The sequence below is a fragment of the Seriola aureovittata genome, chromosome 4 (genome assembly GCF_021018895.1).
Source record: "Seriola aureovittata isolate HTS-2021-v1 ecotype China chromosome 4, ASM2101889v1, whole genome shotgun sequence".
NCBI lineage: Eukaryota > Metazoa > Chordata > Actinopteri > Carangiformes > Carangidae > Seriola > Seriola aureovittata.
This window is the reverse complement of record NC_079367.1, coordinates 8516408-8535457: the sequence shown is the minus strand read 5'-3', so window position 1 is coordinate 8535457 and position 19050 is coordinate 8516408. Positions and strand designations below refer to the sequence as shown.

General features: G+C 40.2%; 1 protein-coding gene across 4 annotated transcripts in view; it reads left to right on the top strand.

Annotated features, from left to right (window-relative positions):
* The window catches only part of gdpd5b (glycerophosphodiester phosphodiesterase domain containing 5b), a 43189-nt gene continuing 24139 nt past the window's right edge, over positions 1 to 19050 (top strand). For 2 of the 4 annotated variants that reach the window (XR_008827304.1, XR_008827303.1), the window contains exons 1-2: positions 1 to 422; positions 16668 to 16847. Coding sequence is in view for 2 of the 4 variants with exons in the window: in XM_056373833.1 (XP_056229808.1) it covers positions 16731 to 16847 (117 nt within the window). In the remaining 2 variants the exon portion in view is untranslated. The remainder of the gene's footprint in view (positions 423 to 16667; positions 16848 to 19050) is intronic. The other 2 variants (XM_056373833.1, XM_056373832.1) reach the window with 1 other exon arrangement.

The following is a 19050-nucleotide window of genomic DNA, read 5'->3' as shown; positions in this document are numbered from 1 at the left end:
GATAAAAAGACCGACACTCACTCCACCCACCGTTCAGTCGGCTACGTTCAGTTACTCTGCCGGCGTATGTGTAGATATCGCGGCCAACAGGGACGAAGCGGTACGCTCTACTCACAGAGGAAAAAAAAAAAACCCGCAGGACCAAGTGTCTGAGAACATGAGACGGGACCTCTTTTAGCTAACCCGAAGCAACTGACGCCGTCCGGCTCTTTTCTCCTTTTGTTTTCGGTGTAAAACTTCAGCTCTGTCAGCATTTACCGGTGTGCCACTCACCTCTAACACGTTACCTCTGACACGGGTTGTCACCGTTTGACTCTAGGGGGCTTTTTGTCTAGGGGAAAGAAAAAGAAAAGCCCCAGCTTTACCGTGGACCTCTGAGCTACCTCTGAAATCAGAGAAAAGTGGTAGCAGCCAGCAGACAGGTGAGTGTGTAACGTTATGTGCTGTGTGACATGTTCATCACGTTGTAATGGGAGCATTTATGGATAGCTTTTTTTTTTTTTTTCAGAACATGTTTGTAGTTAAATGTCACATTTACCATATTTATTTATTTATTTTTTCAATTTGTGACACTCTGTAATAAGAGGTTTAACCATGGTAGCATTTGCTAACATGTCTGTAATGTGCCCAAAGTCAAACTAGTTTCCCTGAGTTTTCAGGATTGACACAAGTTTCTTTCCTGCATATGTTTTTTTTTTTTTTTTTTTTTTTAACCCATCAGTCTTTAGGTTAAGTACTTAGATTACTGCTCACTGGTGGTCTTATGTGCACCCACAGACATGGGACACGCCCATGATGTTTTATCCCATGAACGTTTTCCCTTTTTGGTGAAAGTATGGACTGACTCATGACACACGATTTTCCCATCCTCAGTTTATATCTGTCACAAGATAATGATTTTAGTGTAAAACTGCGTAATGCAAGTAAGACTACAGACACTGATTGTTGATTCATCCAGTCATATTTACTGTGCGCATATGTTTTTACTCATTTTGCCACTAACTTGCATAATTAATGACACCATTATTTATTTCTGTCCTCCTGAGGATGAGGATTGCCATTTGGATGATGCTGGTGCATTAGCGAGGAAGTTTGTACATTTACTTATTACCTTCATGTCATGTATCCCTTCATCAGAGGGAGTTTTAATCTGGTAAACAAACAGGACTTCAATCACCATAAAACTTTTGCTGTTGTTGCCATTTGGTCCAATGTCTTTAACAATTACATCCTTTTTGACTGTTTTAACACTTCCCCATCTGTCACTACACCTCCAGTAAAAACAGCTAACACTTATTTGTTTTTGTTCTGAGCTCTAGTTGACAGATGACATTTATTTACATCCCACAGGCATGTAAATAATTACTTTGAAAGATATTAGAGCCTGTTTAGTCAGAGTTTCAATAGATGGATGACTCAGGATTAGTCAAGAATTTGAACAGCGAGGCTGTTCTTTTTTTTTTTTTATCACTTTTTTACAACATCTATAAAAGGATTGAAGGGCTTTGGATAGCAATGTGCTGGATATTGTGTTTTTAAAGTTCTTGTTGGCTTGTACAATACTGTTGCTCCTGTTTGGTAAGAGAGGCTCACGTCCTGAGGACAGCCAGGACTATGAAAATGTTTTCAGGTCATGACACTGAAAGTCATTTTGTACAGAACGTTAGAAAATAAATATTACCCTTGATACTCAGACTGCTCCTATTTCAGCTGAGGAACTTGAGAAAATGATACAATAGTTGACATTTTGAAGTTAACTGGAAAAAAGGGGACATAACATATACCTTGTACTTCTATCGTTCTTCAAATTTGTGTGGATTAGAAAGGTGTTGCATTGGAAACATGGGCAACCATGTTGAAAAGGCTTGGTTTGTTTGAAAAATGCTTTAAAGATCACCCTTGATTTATAAATGTTATTTTAAGAGAAGAAATGGAGAATAAAGGGAGATATAATCGGTTGGAACAGTGCGGAATGTGGTGTGCTAAATTCACAGCAGTAATCCACTTAATGGTTACCTATTCTTTTACATACACACACACAGTCTTTTAGATGCATTTCTCCACTGAATTCATGTTCTGTCATACATCTTTTAAACCATTAATTCTTTCTAGCTTTGAGATCTCATGCATATTACTGCTGATTTGAATTCCACTCAGTCAGCACTTTATGAGAAACACCATACTAATACTGGGTAGGGCCTACATTTGCTGTCAAAACAGCCTCAGTTCTTCATGGGCATAGATTCCACAGGATGTTGGAAACTGCTCCATGTTGACATGACTGCATCACATCATTTCTGGAGATTTTTCAGCTACACATTCATGCTACCAGTCTCCCTTTCTCACACATCCTAAACCTGTTCTATTGGATTTTAGTCTGGTGATTGTGCCTGGACTGTTGACTCAAGGCAGGTTGGGTCCATGGATTGTTGCTGCTGTTGTAACCCATCCACCTCAAGGTTTGACATGTTGTGCAGTCTGAGATAATTTTCTGCTTACCACAGTTGTAAAAAGTGGTTATCTGAGTTACCGTTGCCTTTCTGTCAGCTCCAGCCAGTCTGGCCAATTTCCTTTGACCTCTCTCGTCAGAAAGACCTTAGAGACTATTGTACATGAAAATCCCAGGAGATCAGCAGTCTGCCCATCTGGTGCCAACAATCATACCATGTTCAAAGTCACTGAGATCATTTATTCCCCATTCTGATGTTTATTGTGAACATAAACTTAAGCTCCTGACCTGTATCTGCATGATTTTATGCACTGCACTGCTGCCACTTGATTGGGCGATTTGATAATTGCACAAATTAGCAGGTGCACAGGTGTTCCTAATAAAGTGTCAGATAAGATTAGCTGTGCTGTTGATTTAGACATGTTGAGCTGCACTGTGTACAGAGGCCGACCCTATTTCCCATTTAAGATGAGAATTGATTCTGTGTCCCAGCCATTCTGCTTTGTCCTGCTTACATAAGTCTGTATGTATTTATATGTTTATGCCCTGTATCTTTAAATAGCTGTTTCTAAGAACAGAAACATACCCAGTGCTCATCCTGCAATATATATTCTGTAGGATACTTGCAAGCTTCATATACCAGAAGAACATCCAGAGGGAGTGTGAGTCTGAGTTGTAAAAAAATGACCTGTTATTGCTGGCTGCCCTGAAGCAGTGAAGTCAAGTCCAACCTTATCTGTCTGTGTCACTCACACTGTCTCACTGCACTCATCTTTTGTGTCTATCCCCAGTAAGGATAATGAAGCTCCACAATGAGCTGGCACACTTCTGAAAGCATTGCTATTAATTTGCAGCACCCACATGAAAAAATTAGATTTCTTTGTGGTGCCACTCTCTGAAGCAATAGCAAATATTTAATAGGAAGGGATAATGAAACTGGATTTAAAGATTTGAGAGAATGAGAAAGAAAGGCATGGGTGCAAGGCTGTGTACACAACAGCCTTGACTCAGTAGAAGGCTATAATTTCCACAGTACTTTTACGTCATGCTGTTTCTTTACAGCGACCAATGTTTTCTTTCTGCCAATACATTTCTCACCTCCTTAGGAGAGTGTCAATAGAGTTGTAAAGCCGCGCATGCTAGCATAAGGTCGATTTGGTGGCGAGGAGTGGAAGCATGTGAGACTTTACAGTGTGAGCTGGTCTGGTACTGTAATTGGTTGAGAGTTGGTGAGGTGTATGGAGGTTGAAGGTGTCATGGTAACGTAGATGAATAAAAAAAATAAAAAATGTAAGTAGACAGTCAGTGACGTGCATTCACATAAAGAGGAGCCTTGCTTCACAATGTCTAAGAGAACAAGCTTGTGTATTACTGAATATACAAACCAAATATAATCTAAAATTGGTGAAATTCACTTGTTTATCCACAAAACCAAGTGAGAAGTCAGCTCTTTGTTTGCATGTGGTAACACTGACTTAGTCAGCAACTTTCAGCTCTCAATCTATCCAAGAACAGAGTGGGCTGGGAGAGCTGAGCTTAGATCCTTTGTCATCCAAGAAGGTTTGAGCCCTGCTGTTCCCGAATGAGTCCCCTCTGTGTCAAACATGCTCGATATTTGCAATGCATAGCAGATCCTGCAGATCCCTTTAACAGGTTTTCTGTGAGGCCACTACCTGATGCACTACGGTTTGTGACAAATTGTTGTCAAATGGGAGCCAGAAAATATAAGAAAATTCCCTTCTCTGCTCCAAAAATGTACAGGGCTAATTGCCATTTATTTAACTCCCATAGGAGCATTACAGGCTTTGGTTCACTGTCTTTGCTATTTTGCAACTTGAGCTCTCTTCAAAGCCCAGCACTCAGACGAACTGGGAGGTGCACAGTTATTATGTCAAAGCTGAGGTTCCCCTTTGAAAGAAGGCAACAATACCTCCTTGACTGCATCACAATTCTGCTTGTTTTTCTTTCGTTCTTGGTAATATTCCCACCATCTGAGACCCACTACCACAGAGTTCAAATACTGACTTCTGTGGCTAAGAAAATGTAAATTTTGTAACATGAGAATGAGCCTCTCTATAATTTTAGTATCTTCAGTGCCTTAGGTGTCTCTGCGTCACCTTTTTAAGTGAGAACTGTTTAAGGTTATTATGTAATCCTCTTAACTGAAGACAGAAAGCAGTTTTTCAGGTTATTTGATGGTCTAAGTTCATTTCAGATGTACTGTACTTATATTTACCACCATTTTGCTGTTGGGAAAACAGTTGTGTAACCGTCCCCTTATTACAATCAAAGAAGCCAAATGTTCGTATGAGGAGAAAGTAGAGTTACTCTCTCAGAAAGCCAAGTTCACCATGGTAGCACCTGCTCGTCTGGCCCTGCCTCACGGCTCAGACAGCAGTCACAGTAGAGGACAGAGCTTGGTGTAATGTCAACACACAGATGGTGGTGAAGAGCCCTCATGCAGACATACAGATGGCACCTTAATAAAATATACCAGTCCACCCACTTTTTTCTTTTCCTCTCGGCCATGAAAAACATTCAGACTGAGGAGGCCTGGGTGAACTAAGCCAATGGAGTTGTCCATTTGCACACAGTACAACAATGGTTCCCACCGTGTCTCTGCATGCCACGGATGTCTTTGTCAGCTGTTTGCTTTCCAGGCCACAGTATCAGCACTATAGTATCACCTATGATTGGGAACCAGCCCCAGAATACGTTCTCTCAACTCTAACAGGCAGTCAGGCAAGGAGGAGTCCTGACATAACTCCCTCTGCCATGGCTTTATGTTTCTTGAAGCAGGATGATAGTAAATGGGAGTGCTGTACACCAGGTTGAGTTACGGGAAAATACATTTCCAAAGATTTCTGCCAGGCAGCACTACAATCGTGCCAAGAAATGTAAGGCAGTCACAGATTTCACTGCTACAACTTGGCTGCCCAAAGAACTAATAATTTAATTGACCTGAAAAGCTGAATGCTCTCTGCTTCTATGAGACATGATTACACATATCTGCTGTAGAAGGTAAACAGTTCACAGCAATTGATTGTTACAGTGATTTTCGACAGGTCAGGGACCCTACACCTCCCTTTCCGTTGACTAATCATGGCAAAAGCAGCTGTGAAAGCAGTGACATTTATTGGATTAAATACTGTGGGTTCAACTATATGGGGAACTGTATAAAAAATTTAATTGGAACCTGGGTTGAAAAGTACTTTAAGTAGTCTGGAGAGCTCTGACAAGTTGGACTGTATATATGTTGCCTTTATACTCTTTGAGACAAAATGCATTTTGTAGATGTATAAAAATTACCATTCATTTCATCAGTTGACAAACATCCAAAAATATCTGCCCATTTTTCTGTTTGATTTCCAAATTCATGGACCATTTTATGAACAGTTAAGTGAAGTAACAATTATATGCTTGGATAGCTTGAACGGGCTATTTAATGGAAGCTGCTGATATGCCAGGCGAGCTGGACACAGAAGCTTAAACCTTAGTTCACTTTTCATTATCAGAGCTTTAATAATCAGCAAGAAGGTACATCAAATCCAGATGAAACGGAGACTATAAAGCCGTTTAAAAAAGAAACCTCTTCATATAAAGCTTGAATATGCGATCCAGATGTTGCTGTTTATAACACCAACACACTGAAGTAAGGCTGATAAAAGAGGCAAAGTGTCCGTCTTCTCCCCAAAACCATCTTTATCCCCCTGCTATTTGATCCTGGCTTTCTTTCTCTCCCGAACATACCTACAGGTGCCTTTTGTAGGAACAGAAAATATGTCAGAAAACACTGGTTTTCACCTTCGCACTCACTCTGGCCTTAATGCATGGTCGCAAATCATAGGCTGCTTACCTACGTTGCATTTTTGTCCATTCTAGCAGCATGGCTTTATATATGGCAATATCGCTCTGTGTGGTAGTCGGTGAGTCAGTCCAACCAATATGGTACAGACATTCATGGTCCCCAGGGGATGATATCTTGATGTTTCCTCCATCGCCACCAGCAGGCCAAAATCTTTTTACTTTTCCACTAAAATATCTAAATATGGATGGATTGAAACAAACTTTGGTTCAGACATTCACAGTCCCAGAGGGATGAATGCTACTAACTTTGTTGATCCCTTAATTTTTTCTTTCAGCATGAAATTGACATTTGTTTTTATAAGTGAAATGTCTAAATAACTATTGGATGGATTGGTATGGATTCATGTGCCTCAGTATGAAATGTAATCCCCAGACTTTTCATCTAGTGCCATCATCAGGTCAAATTTTCACTTTGTCTGATAGTATGGTTAAATACTTTCAAAATTTATGACCTTCTCATCAGCTTCAGCTGTACTTAGTTTTTAGTGGTAATTAGCAAATGTTAGCATTGTGCAATATGCAAAACTAAGTTTGTGAACATGGTAAACTCTGCAACTGCTTAACATCAGCATGTTAGCATTTACATATTTCATAACTGTAGTCATACAATAAAGAAAAGAAAATAGAAAATACATAGATGAAATATAGAATACAATTAGTATGTAAGGATTTTATAATCCCACTGAAGCCAAAGCATTTAACTGTAATCTATGGATTCTCGTTGGCTTGAAAGTTTGTGTAGGCATTACGGACATTCAGCTCTGGCCTTTCCATGCATGTCCTTCCTATTGCCTCTTCATAGCCTGGCCTTCCTCTCTGTTGGATCCACCTCCTCTCCTGAATGCTTCCTTTCACTTTCCCTCCAGACAACCGAAATCACAGGCTGTACTAAAGTTGATGAGAAAGCGTGGTTCAAATATACATTGAGCAGACAAGAGTCAATGTCATCAAGTCTTTAAAAGTGCTAATTATTCAAACCCACACACCATCAGCTGCCTAAACAGTGGCATGGTGGATCAGAGGTTAGCGCTGTCATCTCACAGCAGGAAGGTTCTGTGTTAAAACTCCACAAAGGGCAACTACGGTGTTTCTTTGTGAAGTCCTCCTTTCTGCCTCTGCACCAAAACAAGTGTCTGGGTGGTCCATTCCTCATACTGAAAAACACATGCGTTAAGCGTTAGGAATACTCCCACCTTTGCACTTGACACCTAGTAGATGAAACCTAATAGAAGCTGCTCAAATATTCTATTTTCATGGTGTGACAGGTGATGCCTCAGCGGAGAAGCATTGCATTTACAGTGCTTCAGACACATAAGTCAGTAATGACCATTCCCCCTTCATCCACAAGACTCCATAAAGCTCCTAGTACAGCTTTATTGTTTTCTGTAGACACATTGCTTTGCCAAGTTCTGTCCCTGCAGCCACATTCCAGCTTATAAGTCTGCAGCAAACCAAATACACTTCTCTATGACACCACCTTTCCTCAGAAACCAAACCTCAGCCCATGAAAGTGGCTGCACACTGTAAAATGTAAGCCCACTCCTTTACGATTATTTTTACCTCCAGATGAAAAATGAGAGTGATATCTCCAAATGTCACTTGACCCACATTGAAATGACTCGGTGGATTTCCTTTTCAGTCATTTCATTTTGTTTTGCTCTAGTAATGGAAATTAATAACAGCCGTGGCAGTTCCTCTTCCGGCTGTCAATTTTCTAATTTGAAGATACTGATGGATTGTGATTAGATTAATTTTTCTTTGGATTATCTCTGACCTGTATTTTTTCAGATTGATGGGCTGTCAGTCTGATGAGCAGTGAGATGAGAACTGTCAGATTGTCTGAATGTTCTTGTACCGTCCCACTCCCCCCTCAGCTCTACTAATTCTGTTTATTTGCCGCTGTCGGTCAGTTTGCATAGTATCTCTCCTCACAGTAATTCTTCTTTCCCGGCTGGCTTTGAGCTACAGCAGCACTGCTCACTACCTTGCGTGGCACAGCCCTGTAGCATGGCTTTTTAAATCTAAGGTTTAATGGTTGTCTTTGTAGGTTTAATATATGCCTTTGTAAGACGCTGTGATGACTTCTGGGCTAAGTTGGCCACAAGAAGACCCTAATCATTCTCACAGTGCTCCATCAAAATGTCCACTCCTTTATGTTATCTGTTAAATAGTTATTTTAATATGGTGCCTTTCTTAAACCTTGTTTCACAGAGAATAGATGCTCAAGATTGTTGGTATTTAATTGGTTCTGTCAGTTTCAGAAATAATGATAATAATTAAATGTGAAATCATGACATGATCAATATCATGATCAGGAAGGACATTAACACCTGAGAGTCCTTATGTGAGCATGTTGCAGTACCCCTCTATTCTCATTTGTCGAGACAGAGTGTTCTGGCACCAGCGGCTCTCAACAAGTATGTGTTGAGTACTTCTTTTTTCACTTTTGCATCTTGCTGTCATAAGCTCTTAGAGCTGGAGAAACTTGAACACTGATTCGTGTTACTGAATATTCATTGTCCCCCAGGGCTTGTATGCTTATAGATGAAACTGCATTCTGTCTTATGACCATGTCAAGGAATATTCTGAGGGGCACGAAGCTGACTTCAAAGAACTGGCTCCAGCAAAGACCAATAGATGTGTCGCCTCACATTCCCCTTTTTTGCCTCTTTCTCATTTGCCTTGGTAGCGTAATGGTTAAAGCACATACCACGTAACCACAACGTCCACAGTTTGACTTCGAACCAGGGGACCTTTGTTGCATTGCCCCTCTCTCTCTCTCTCCCTCTCTCCACATTTCCTGTCTGTATCTCTACTGCTGAAAAACATGCCGAAAAAAAATCTACATTAGCATTAACAGCAGTTTACTTGCCAGTCTAAAAGAAATGTTGTGAGTTCATGATCAAATTTCATTCCTTAACTCACAAAGAGCTGTCTCAAGTGGTGAAAGCAACACCAATGTTAACTCTTGTCTTTTCTTCTACTGAAGTTAGCTCGCTAACCAGCTAGCCCTGGCCTGTCTTGTCACTTTCCGATAGCGACTCACCGTAGCCTTCTTGAAGACGATGTGCTGCTAGGATGTGTATTATAACCTCTTCTCTTGTGAACACAACAATAGCCAAAGCTCTTGCCGAGCGACAATCGCCACCCCCTGATCCCAACAAGAAACCACATTCAGCAGCAGAGAAAACTTACAAATAACACTTTTTTAAAGACACCACAACTAAAGCCACATGCTCGGCCAGCTTACTTGCTGCACCTGCATGAAAGGAAGTAACAAGGGATGTCTGAATCACCTTGATCATCTGCCAGTGGTGTCTAATTCAATATTTCTGTGTATACAAGTAAATGCTTTAAAATGTGAACAGGACATCTTCACATGTACAGGGCAGTTTATTCTTAATGTTTTAAATCCAGGTAACCATTTGTAGTTGGATATGGAAATGCATAGAGGAAAAAAGCTTTTTTTCCCTTTACATCCAGTCTTTAAAATGCTGAGTGAAGACCTTGAGAATGATTTTCCTGACATCAACCTTTCCTAACATCATAGAAAACTGCTTGTTAGCCAGGATGCACTTAATTCTGCTTTGTCAGTGCTTACTAACTTGCCTTTTGCTTGCATATCATTAACTAATCATTATTCCTCCCTTTCAATATTCTGTGAAAGCAAGCTATCCTATTTGTAGGTGCATGGTCACCCTCGGTGGCCCTAACAAAGTGAAATCATTGGCTGGGATTGATTCTACCATAGATCAGTCATTTGTCTGGTGAAGCTATTATAACGCTCAGTTAATTTGTACACAAGGTTCCTGGAAAGAGATGCATAAATCAAACACATACTTTACTTCGCTGGAAAACTTTAGACAGGGTGTGAGTTTTATTTTGTTGCTCAGTTGCACTCTCACCATGTGGACCTATGTCTGAATAGGGAAGGTGTTGTTTTCTGCAGTATCACAAATCTCCTTCCTTCTATGTGTGCGATAGCTGTCACTGACTGGCACAGCAGCTGACAGGGCAATTTTCAAATGGTTTGCGGTGGGACTTATTGTCAGATTCAGGATGAACGGGAGCTGTGGGCATCAGCTCTCTGCCACACACCACAGTGACTCATGGGAGTGATATATATTGGGGTTTGGTCAGGATCATGATGATGATTTACATTGACCTGATAATATTTATGGCTGCATTTAAGATGAGTCTATATGGAAACCTGCCAAACATTGCTTTTGTTGGGGAATGCAGAGGCTTCCTGCATGAACTAGCATAAATAAATTGTGTTAATTGAAAAAAAAAAATCTTTAAGACCACCAAAATTATGTTTTGGCAAGGAGTAAACTAATAACTCTTTATTGCTTGTTTGGAGAAAACATCTTACAGGTTACAGCCTTATGGCTTATGGCCTCATATTGAGCAGCTCAATTGATGTATTTTTTTATGGCTTGAATCCTCTGCTCATCATCTCCATGATTATTGATGGTGGTGTTATTCAAGTCTGTCAGCACAGAGTGAGAGATAGAGCTTGTTTGGCTGATAATTTTTTTTTTTCATCATACAGGTAGAAACCAAATAAAACGGTTGCTTTGAGGGTCTCAGAAGTAATTGAAGTGAATAAGCTTATTGACACGGTGGACACAAGTTTATTACCTCAGTTTTTTATATTGCTTGCTACATGATTGTCTTTGCAATGTGTGGTAACATAATTGTGATTTCACAGTCTGTTCTTTATAATAAAGTTGGCTGTATGCATTATTGTGTAGACTTTACAATTTACCACTGAGGCGCTGGGCCGGCACTCTTACCGAGATTATGTTATTAAAAGGCTGACAGCATAAGTAGTCTGCATTATGGAGGAGGAGGAGCAAAAAGTAATATTAAGGCAGTATTCATTTATGATGAAGTGTAAGAGAAAGAAATGGAACTGCAAAGGAAAACTGTTTGTGGGAACAACATGCTGAGATTTTCCAGATTTATTGCATGTACAGTCTAACATAAAGAGATCTCAGGTCACCTTTGTTCTTTGAGCCACAGTTCTGCTTTATGTATAAACTTGATCTAACCAAATCAGTTGGTGACAGTAGTTTTCCCCTTGTTTCACCCGAAGTTGAAGTTGTTATATTTTGTACAGTGCACATGCACACATGTTATGCAGTCTATGCCTGGCCAGGAAGAGCACGTCTCTAGATTTTTGGTTTCCCAGGAAACTCACCCGGCTTTGTCTCATGGCAAGAGGAATTAAAGAAAGCAGCGTGAAGATTAGCTCAGATTTGCTGAACTGGTAACTACAGTGTAACACAGGCCACAATGTGGCCTCGGGACATAATTTACACTTTAAATTACTCTTTAAACTAAAAGTCTTCAATTTTCTTTACATGGATACACAATTGACTGCATTGTTCCAACTGATAAAACACAGTAATAATTGAATCAATGGCCAGTTTATAAAAGCCTGCACTTCTACTGATCTGAACATAGGAGTCTGGTTCTGCTGGTCTGTCCTACAGAGCACAGGAAGTGACAGGAGTTATTTTACAGAAAGCACCAACAATGGTTTGTTAAGATTAAACAATGGAAGAGGAGTGTAGAGTGCTTTTTAATACCAAGAATACTGCTTGGGGGATGATGTATCCGTCATCACAAAATTTAAAATTTTGCCCAGTCTCTCTATAGTGAGAGCTCTCGACTGTGAGTGCTGAACCAGCTCTAACAGCTCTCATGTAATGACTCTCTCATTGCTTGTTATAATGGGTTTATCACCTTTGTGTCACTAATCAATTCCCTCACAGGCATCTTATGTTGCCACATGGTTCAGCCAAGTCTCGGTAGTTGGTATCCATTGCACATCTCAATAAGCAGTTCAGATCATTCAGACATGATGGGGGTCATGAACAGATGAGATGAAGGCCCATTTTCAGAAGACTGAATAGATTCCTTAATGTGCTGCAGGTTTGTTTATGACAAGATTACTCCATGTTGTTTATACTTTCAGTGTAACCAAGGTGTTTGCATCTAATTTTGGCCGTTGCACATAATTTACACATGAACCTACGTTGTGACCTGCGTCACTGAGTCTGCAAAAGTCATGCATGTTTACCACTTTGTTGGGACACCTTATCATGCACTGTAGGACAAGATAATGAGTTAAAAATGTGTGAGTTTTGGTCCTATATCGCAATAATACACCTCCAAAACACTCATTGGAAACTCCAAAGAAATATCAGACACTTCTGTCATTTTGGAGAAGGCTGATGTGTAACTACAGAAGGTTAGGATCAGTGAAATATCACTTGACAGTGACAGTAAAGATTACCTTTGTAAAGAATCTGTTCAGTCAAAAGTCAATAATTATATATAAAAATGAACAGATTGCACTATAACACAATCCATTACAAGAACAATACACCGCACAGCGTAAACAAATCACCAGTTGGTTTAATTTAAGAATTACCTCCCTGAGAAAGTTAGTGATCCAACATTATGAGCTCCACAACATTAGCAGTAATAAATGAAGGCCTGTTGTACAGGATTACATGATACTGAAAGGCTAAGGGTCCACTCTGTACATTACAGTGGTATTTTAAATGACAGTGTGGTGGTTAAATGAGGATATTTCATCCCTCTTTTTTGTGAACTATTCCTTTAAGGATCTTTTCTTTCTCAGCAGTGGGTTGGCCTTCGGTCCCACAGTTCTCTGCTGCTTGGCCTCTCCCTCAGTTCCCTGGTCAGAAGAAGACACTGCTTTCTGCTGGGGAAACTGCTGAAGCATTTCCTCCCCTGCAGACTGTTTTCCCTCGCCGTGCCTTTGATTGGAGGAAATGAGGCAGCAGAAAACGAGATGACAACAGCCATTTCGGGAGTTTTTCATATACCCCTCATAACTTCTCTTCTTATTGACCCAAGTTCAGACAATTTGTGACAGATGCAGAAATTTTAGGAAAGCTGCTTCTCCTGTGGAGAGAAGCTTTGATCACTTGTTGATTTCACTGAGTTAATCTTTTTCAGTGATGAAGGGACAGTGCAGGTGACAGGATCAGACAGGTAAATCTGTCACAGTGGATCTATTTATTATAGAACCTGATGTCTGACTAAGCATGGGGAAGGTCTTTTTTTGTATTTTAGGCTCAGTTTGTTTTTGTTTCAAGTGTGTGTGTGTGTGTGTGTCTCTTACTCTTTTATAGTGGTCACATTTCTACACCTTTAGTGGTCAGAGGTGTTACATCCATGTTGGCAAAACGTGGTAGAGCTGCAGAGCCTTCGATGAATAAAATTCCTCCCTGTGCAGAACATCACCACTCATGCTGTATTTAACTTCACTCTGCCAATTCATTCTCGTTTATTGAAGATGTAATTGTCCACTGGGTCATATTAACTGATTAGTTTCTGGTAAGACATCATGCTGATAGAGGGATTAATTGCAGCAGTTCTCCGTCTGTCTTTATACACCCTTGAGGAGAGTTGGAGCTTAACCACGAAGTAAAAAAAAAAAAATGGATGAGCCTCTCATTTCAAGGTAACAAATCTGGAGCCTGAGTGCTGCTCTGCCTAATTATGATAACATCCTACATCAAATAGTTGTAATTAAAAGGTTTTTGATGTGCAGCTCAACTGAAGTAGCAGCGGTGAATGGGATATTTTTGTCTTTAAGGATACAAGTGGCTGCGACCCTGCATGAATGCAAGCTTTTGGGGGTAAACATGTTGCGACATAAAGCGCATGAACCACTTTGCTATAACAACATGGAGACATCGCTGTGGATACAGGTTTTTAACGTTATAATTTTTCAACAAGAGACAACATGACAAGGCTGAGAGTGGTTGTTACTTTGCCTTGATGAACGCAGCAACACAGCTTCACTGTGTCAACTGCACGATTGTTTTTCTGTCTGAAGGGCTTGGTAGACATGCCCAGACGCACATTCATATTTGCCTTCTGTTCTTAATATTTGGAGTTGTTGATTATATTCAACCGTCACTGAAGTTCAGGTCAACCAATATTAATATGAAACATTTAATCCAGTCATTTAGATTTCTGTAATAAATAATTAAATAAGAAATTTAATTTAAACTTTTAGATTTATTTGTCAATTGGATTTTTAATATATATTTTAATTTCCAGTGGTCTGACAAGTTTAGTTACTACTTTATTTATTTACTCCAGTCTATGCTGAGTGAATGAAAAATGGAAACACTTTTGATAAGTCTTACCACTATTTGAACAAAAAAAATGAATTGTCCCTGATCAGAGGCCTGAGCCTAGAGTTTATAAGTATCAATACCATCTGTAGAGCCCTCCTGCTTTTTTGCAAATTTTCCAGTTTTATTCCTTAAACAGACCACTGCTTGCAAAGCTGTGATCTCCATCCACCGTCAGACATTGTTTATTCAGAGGAAATGTCTGACAAGCATAATAGCCATGCCAGTAGTCGAGCAGTGCCTGATCTGATCAAGGTCTAAATCCGTCAGACTGCAGTGTTGTTACTTGGTAAAGCTGGCTGCATGATAGCTAGAGGTTGGGCAATACATTGGTGCAGACTCTAGATAAGATAAGGTGATTGTTGAGAACACACTGGTGCATAGCGTATTTGGACAGTAGTGGGACATGAAACTGTGAGTCTCTGCATTCATCCGGTCTGTGTCTGGTTTAGTTTGACAGAGTTTGTCAGTCAGTGGGTGAAGCGCTGGAGCAACCATGTTAGCACCAGGGCTCTCAGTACAGTATAGTACGCTTTGTAACTTAAAATGGAGCATTTAATTCAGCAATTTTTGAGTATATTTGAAAGTTTTGAGGAAGTTTTATTGTGGTCATTTAAGAGTTTAGATTTTTGAGCTAGTGTTCTTCTTAACTCTTTTCATTTTAAGGCACAGAGCAGCACTGCACATTGCCTGTCAAAGACCCCTGTAGTCCTGCTAGGGTGGGCCAGGTTCATTATACCCTCGGGTCAGGCCCGCCCTCCTCAGAGCAGTTCTACTAATAACAGGAAACATGGCCATTGCTGCAGATGCTAATGAGCAGCTGCCCAGCGCTTGAGACAGCCTGATTACAGCAGGAGAGTATAGTTAGCATGCAGAACAGCTCTGAAACATCAGATGAGACTTGAGCCATATGCTAGCTGTGCTTATGCTAGCTGTGCTTCACAAACTGCAAGTAAAGAGGAATATCTCCAGTTGAAAGGCTCCAGGGAGACGTGTTTGTGTGTATACACTCTTAATTGTGTTTGTTTGACTCTCATCAGAAAAGAGATTCCATTAATCATGCATAGTTTATGCTTTGATAACACCAAGATGCACTTTCAACCCCAGATTGAACTGAGGTGTTTGTTTTGCAACTGCAGCAACAGCTCAACAGGCTCCATCATGTCCCCGGAGAGTGAGGTAAACTTGTGATAACAGTCAGCACTGTTGTAATATCATTATTGTTATTATAGCTGATTGCAGAGTCTCAGTGCTGAGTCAGCAGCAGCTCAATGGGAAGACTGAGATTTAACTCTGAATATTCACAGCTAACACAGCCTGGTACTTCTCACTGCGGTCACTACAACAGCGTTAGTCAGGAAGGAAATGAGTTGTGGGCTTTTTCAAAAGTATCACAGTGTTCTGCTGCTCCTCCACACTGAGAGGGAGTAGTGAAGCTGGATCAGGCACCAGAGTCGGTTCTCTCCCTGATATGGACCCTCACCAGCCTTAAGTTCAGATGAAGCATTAAATGATGAAAAGACCCTCTAGTTTTAGAGGGATCTAGAAAAGGCAGGAGAGAAGGCCCTGTGCACATTTGGCTTCACTGCCTCACAGCGTGATTGTTGTTTTGCTTGCAGTTTCAGTTGCCACTTCGCCCTTCAAACCTGTACAAAACAGCATGCATCAATTTTCATTTATTTTATTTTTTGTAATACTGTAAGTTAAAGGGTTTTGATAAAATGTCACTGTTGCATAACATCCTTGTTACACCTGTTGGCCTTTTCTTTTTCTGGCCTGGCATGAAAGGGAGAGATGACGTCTATTCGCTGCCTTTTGGTCCAGATATGTAGTGACTGTGTGATATATTCATGATCACTGAAATTTTATGTTCTGTTCTGTTTTTTTTTTTTAATTTAACCTTGATCATATTGATGAAAGCTCCTTGCAGCCTCAGTTGTCATTGGAAACGAGAGCTGGGAAACAAGGTCTTAATTTGAGGCCTGGCTTTGCTTCAAAAGAATGGTGCTTCTGCAGCCAGCATGTGTTTTCTATCAAAGTGTCGGACATGTTACTCCAGTAACTATTGTTCCACGGATTGCCCAATGTGTTCTTTGTAGTCCCAAACACTTTGAGACTATGTTGTTTGCTTCGACATTAACCTTTTTTTAATCTTCTTACAGGATCCTTTCTAGTCAGTGGGATGTTAGAGCTCTGGAAGCAGGACCAGGACTGACTGAAGGAGCATGGTGAAACACCAACCCCTCCAGGTCTATGAGCGCCAGCTGTGTTTGTCATGTATCACTGGGATCTATGGTTGCCGCTGGAAACGCTATCAACGTTCCCATGATGACACCACCAAGGTGAGAGGCTTAGAAAACCTCTTTTGTGGATGAAGTAAACCAATCAAAATTGCACTACATCTGGCTGTCAGTGATTTTAAAAGAAAAACAAACCCATATGGCTGTTTTTGCAGAATATGCTGTGTAGTCTGACATAGTATAACATATTGCTCAGAGTGAAAAATAGAGTATATGTGTAGGATGGTCACTAGAGAATACATGTCAGTCATGTGTGCCTTCAGCAGCTGATATGTTAATGCACCAAAGAATGACATTTGACTGACCTTGCAGCATCATATGTCTAAATCCTCCACATCTTACAGATTCATTCAGCTTTTTCATTTTGGAGATTGTAGATAACCTTTTGTCTGTGGTGAAAACCCTTTTCAGGGTTTGATATGTGTAATATGTAGAAAACACTGTTACACAAAGGAGTAGGAAGCAGTTGAGACTCTCCTTTTTGTCATTGATTATCTCATGAGATAATTATAAGATGTACACACTCATATGTGCACATGTGCTCATATCAGGTTGGAGCGATAACTGCACAGCTGTTCTGAGAGAGCTATTCATTTTTACCAGAGATTTTAGTTTTCCTTGTCTGGTGTGTATGTTCCAATGACCCCACATCCCAAAGAAAATCATCACATTACACTTCTTGATTTTCAGCTGCTCAATTTAGAAGCTATTACTGTAGCTGTTACATTAATGTGACTCTTTTCACAGCTCTGAATAAGAACGTGGCTGTGTGGGAAGTGATACACAGTACTGTTCCTGAATCTATTACTAAGGGGGGAAAAAAACAGAAAACCCATTGAAAGCTGTAGTCTACAGTCTGTGTTTGGCATCCACAGCAGTGTGCTCTTACACATCATGGTCTCTAAATACCCTACACTGATGTTTGTCTTTCAACATTGATTTACAAAGTACAATTATCTTTGACCAAATATGACCTTCCTGGCTTATCCGCCATTCAGTAACCTTGAGCTTTTCCACCTAGAGGCTCATTCCAAAATTACATCACAAATACTCCACTGTTTCTAGTCTGGAATAATTTTAAATTAGTTAAAAATAGTCAGTATTTATTTATTTGTGTGTGTTTGAGTATGTGTGTGTCTGTGTATTAGTATATTTAGTATAGAGCCTGGAAGTTGTTTGTTGTGTTCTGTATAGGGGTCACATTTATTGTTGTCTGAGAAGACTTCAAGATAATGAAAGGTTATGAGAGTTGCATATTTGGCATCTAAATTATTTTATGTATTTAAATTATGCAGCTTTTTATTGAATGTTTTATCATTTTAACACTTTTTGTAGCTACAAAAATTCAGCTGATGTGTGTAACCAGAACCGTCAAATGCAACCCCAAACCAAAGAATATTGCAGTGCATGTTTTCTAGTATTAAGCACATGCCAGGTTAAGTATCACGGCCTACACAGGACGAGCCATGTGTCCTGACCTTTCCCTTAATCTCTTCTGTTCTGTAGTTAGGAGGGACACACAAGTTATGTTGCTGCAACAAAGTCAGACACACAGCGTATAACGATGTTGCGCACAGACACAAGGTTGGATGATTTATTTATGCCCACATACCATTCTGTAGACAAGCAGAAACCTTGGACACACACACACAATAGACTCATGTCACTCAGAACACACATGGATGTACCAAAGAAAATATATAGGGTACATGAACCTTACATGAGACGTTTAAACACAACACAGGCAGGTAAGGGGAATTATCACTGGTAGCACTTGGATCATATATAAAAGCATAGCAGAACTAAATAAAGATATATTGATTCTCCCCCCCCCCCCCCCCTTGTTTGCAGGAAACTGGACACCTTGTAGCTCTGTTTCCTGTTGCAAGTGGTTGTCTTTCAGGCCAACTGACAGGATAGTGCAGAGTCAGCATCATTCGTTCACAGTGCTCATCCTTTGTTTTGACTGTGTGCTGCTGGACAGCACTTGTCTTGATCCAAGTGTAAGAAGCTCACATTCTGGCACATACCCTCTGCAGGCTGCAGTTGATTCAATATATTTCCCCCCTCAACATTCTTTTAACATGTTCACATCATGAGGGGAGAGAACTGAAAACAGATTGAGTCACTACTAAGAGTGCAGCTTTGTCCTGGGGCCGTCAGTAGAGATGTGTAATCCGATTTTTATTTGTCTGTTTTTATTTGCTAGAAGCAGATAGTTGTCATTTCCATTGGGAATGCTACC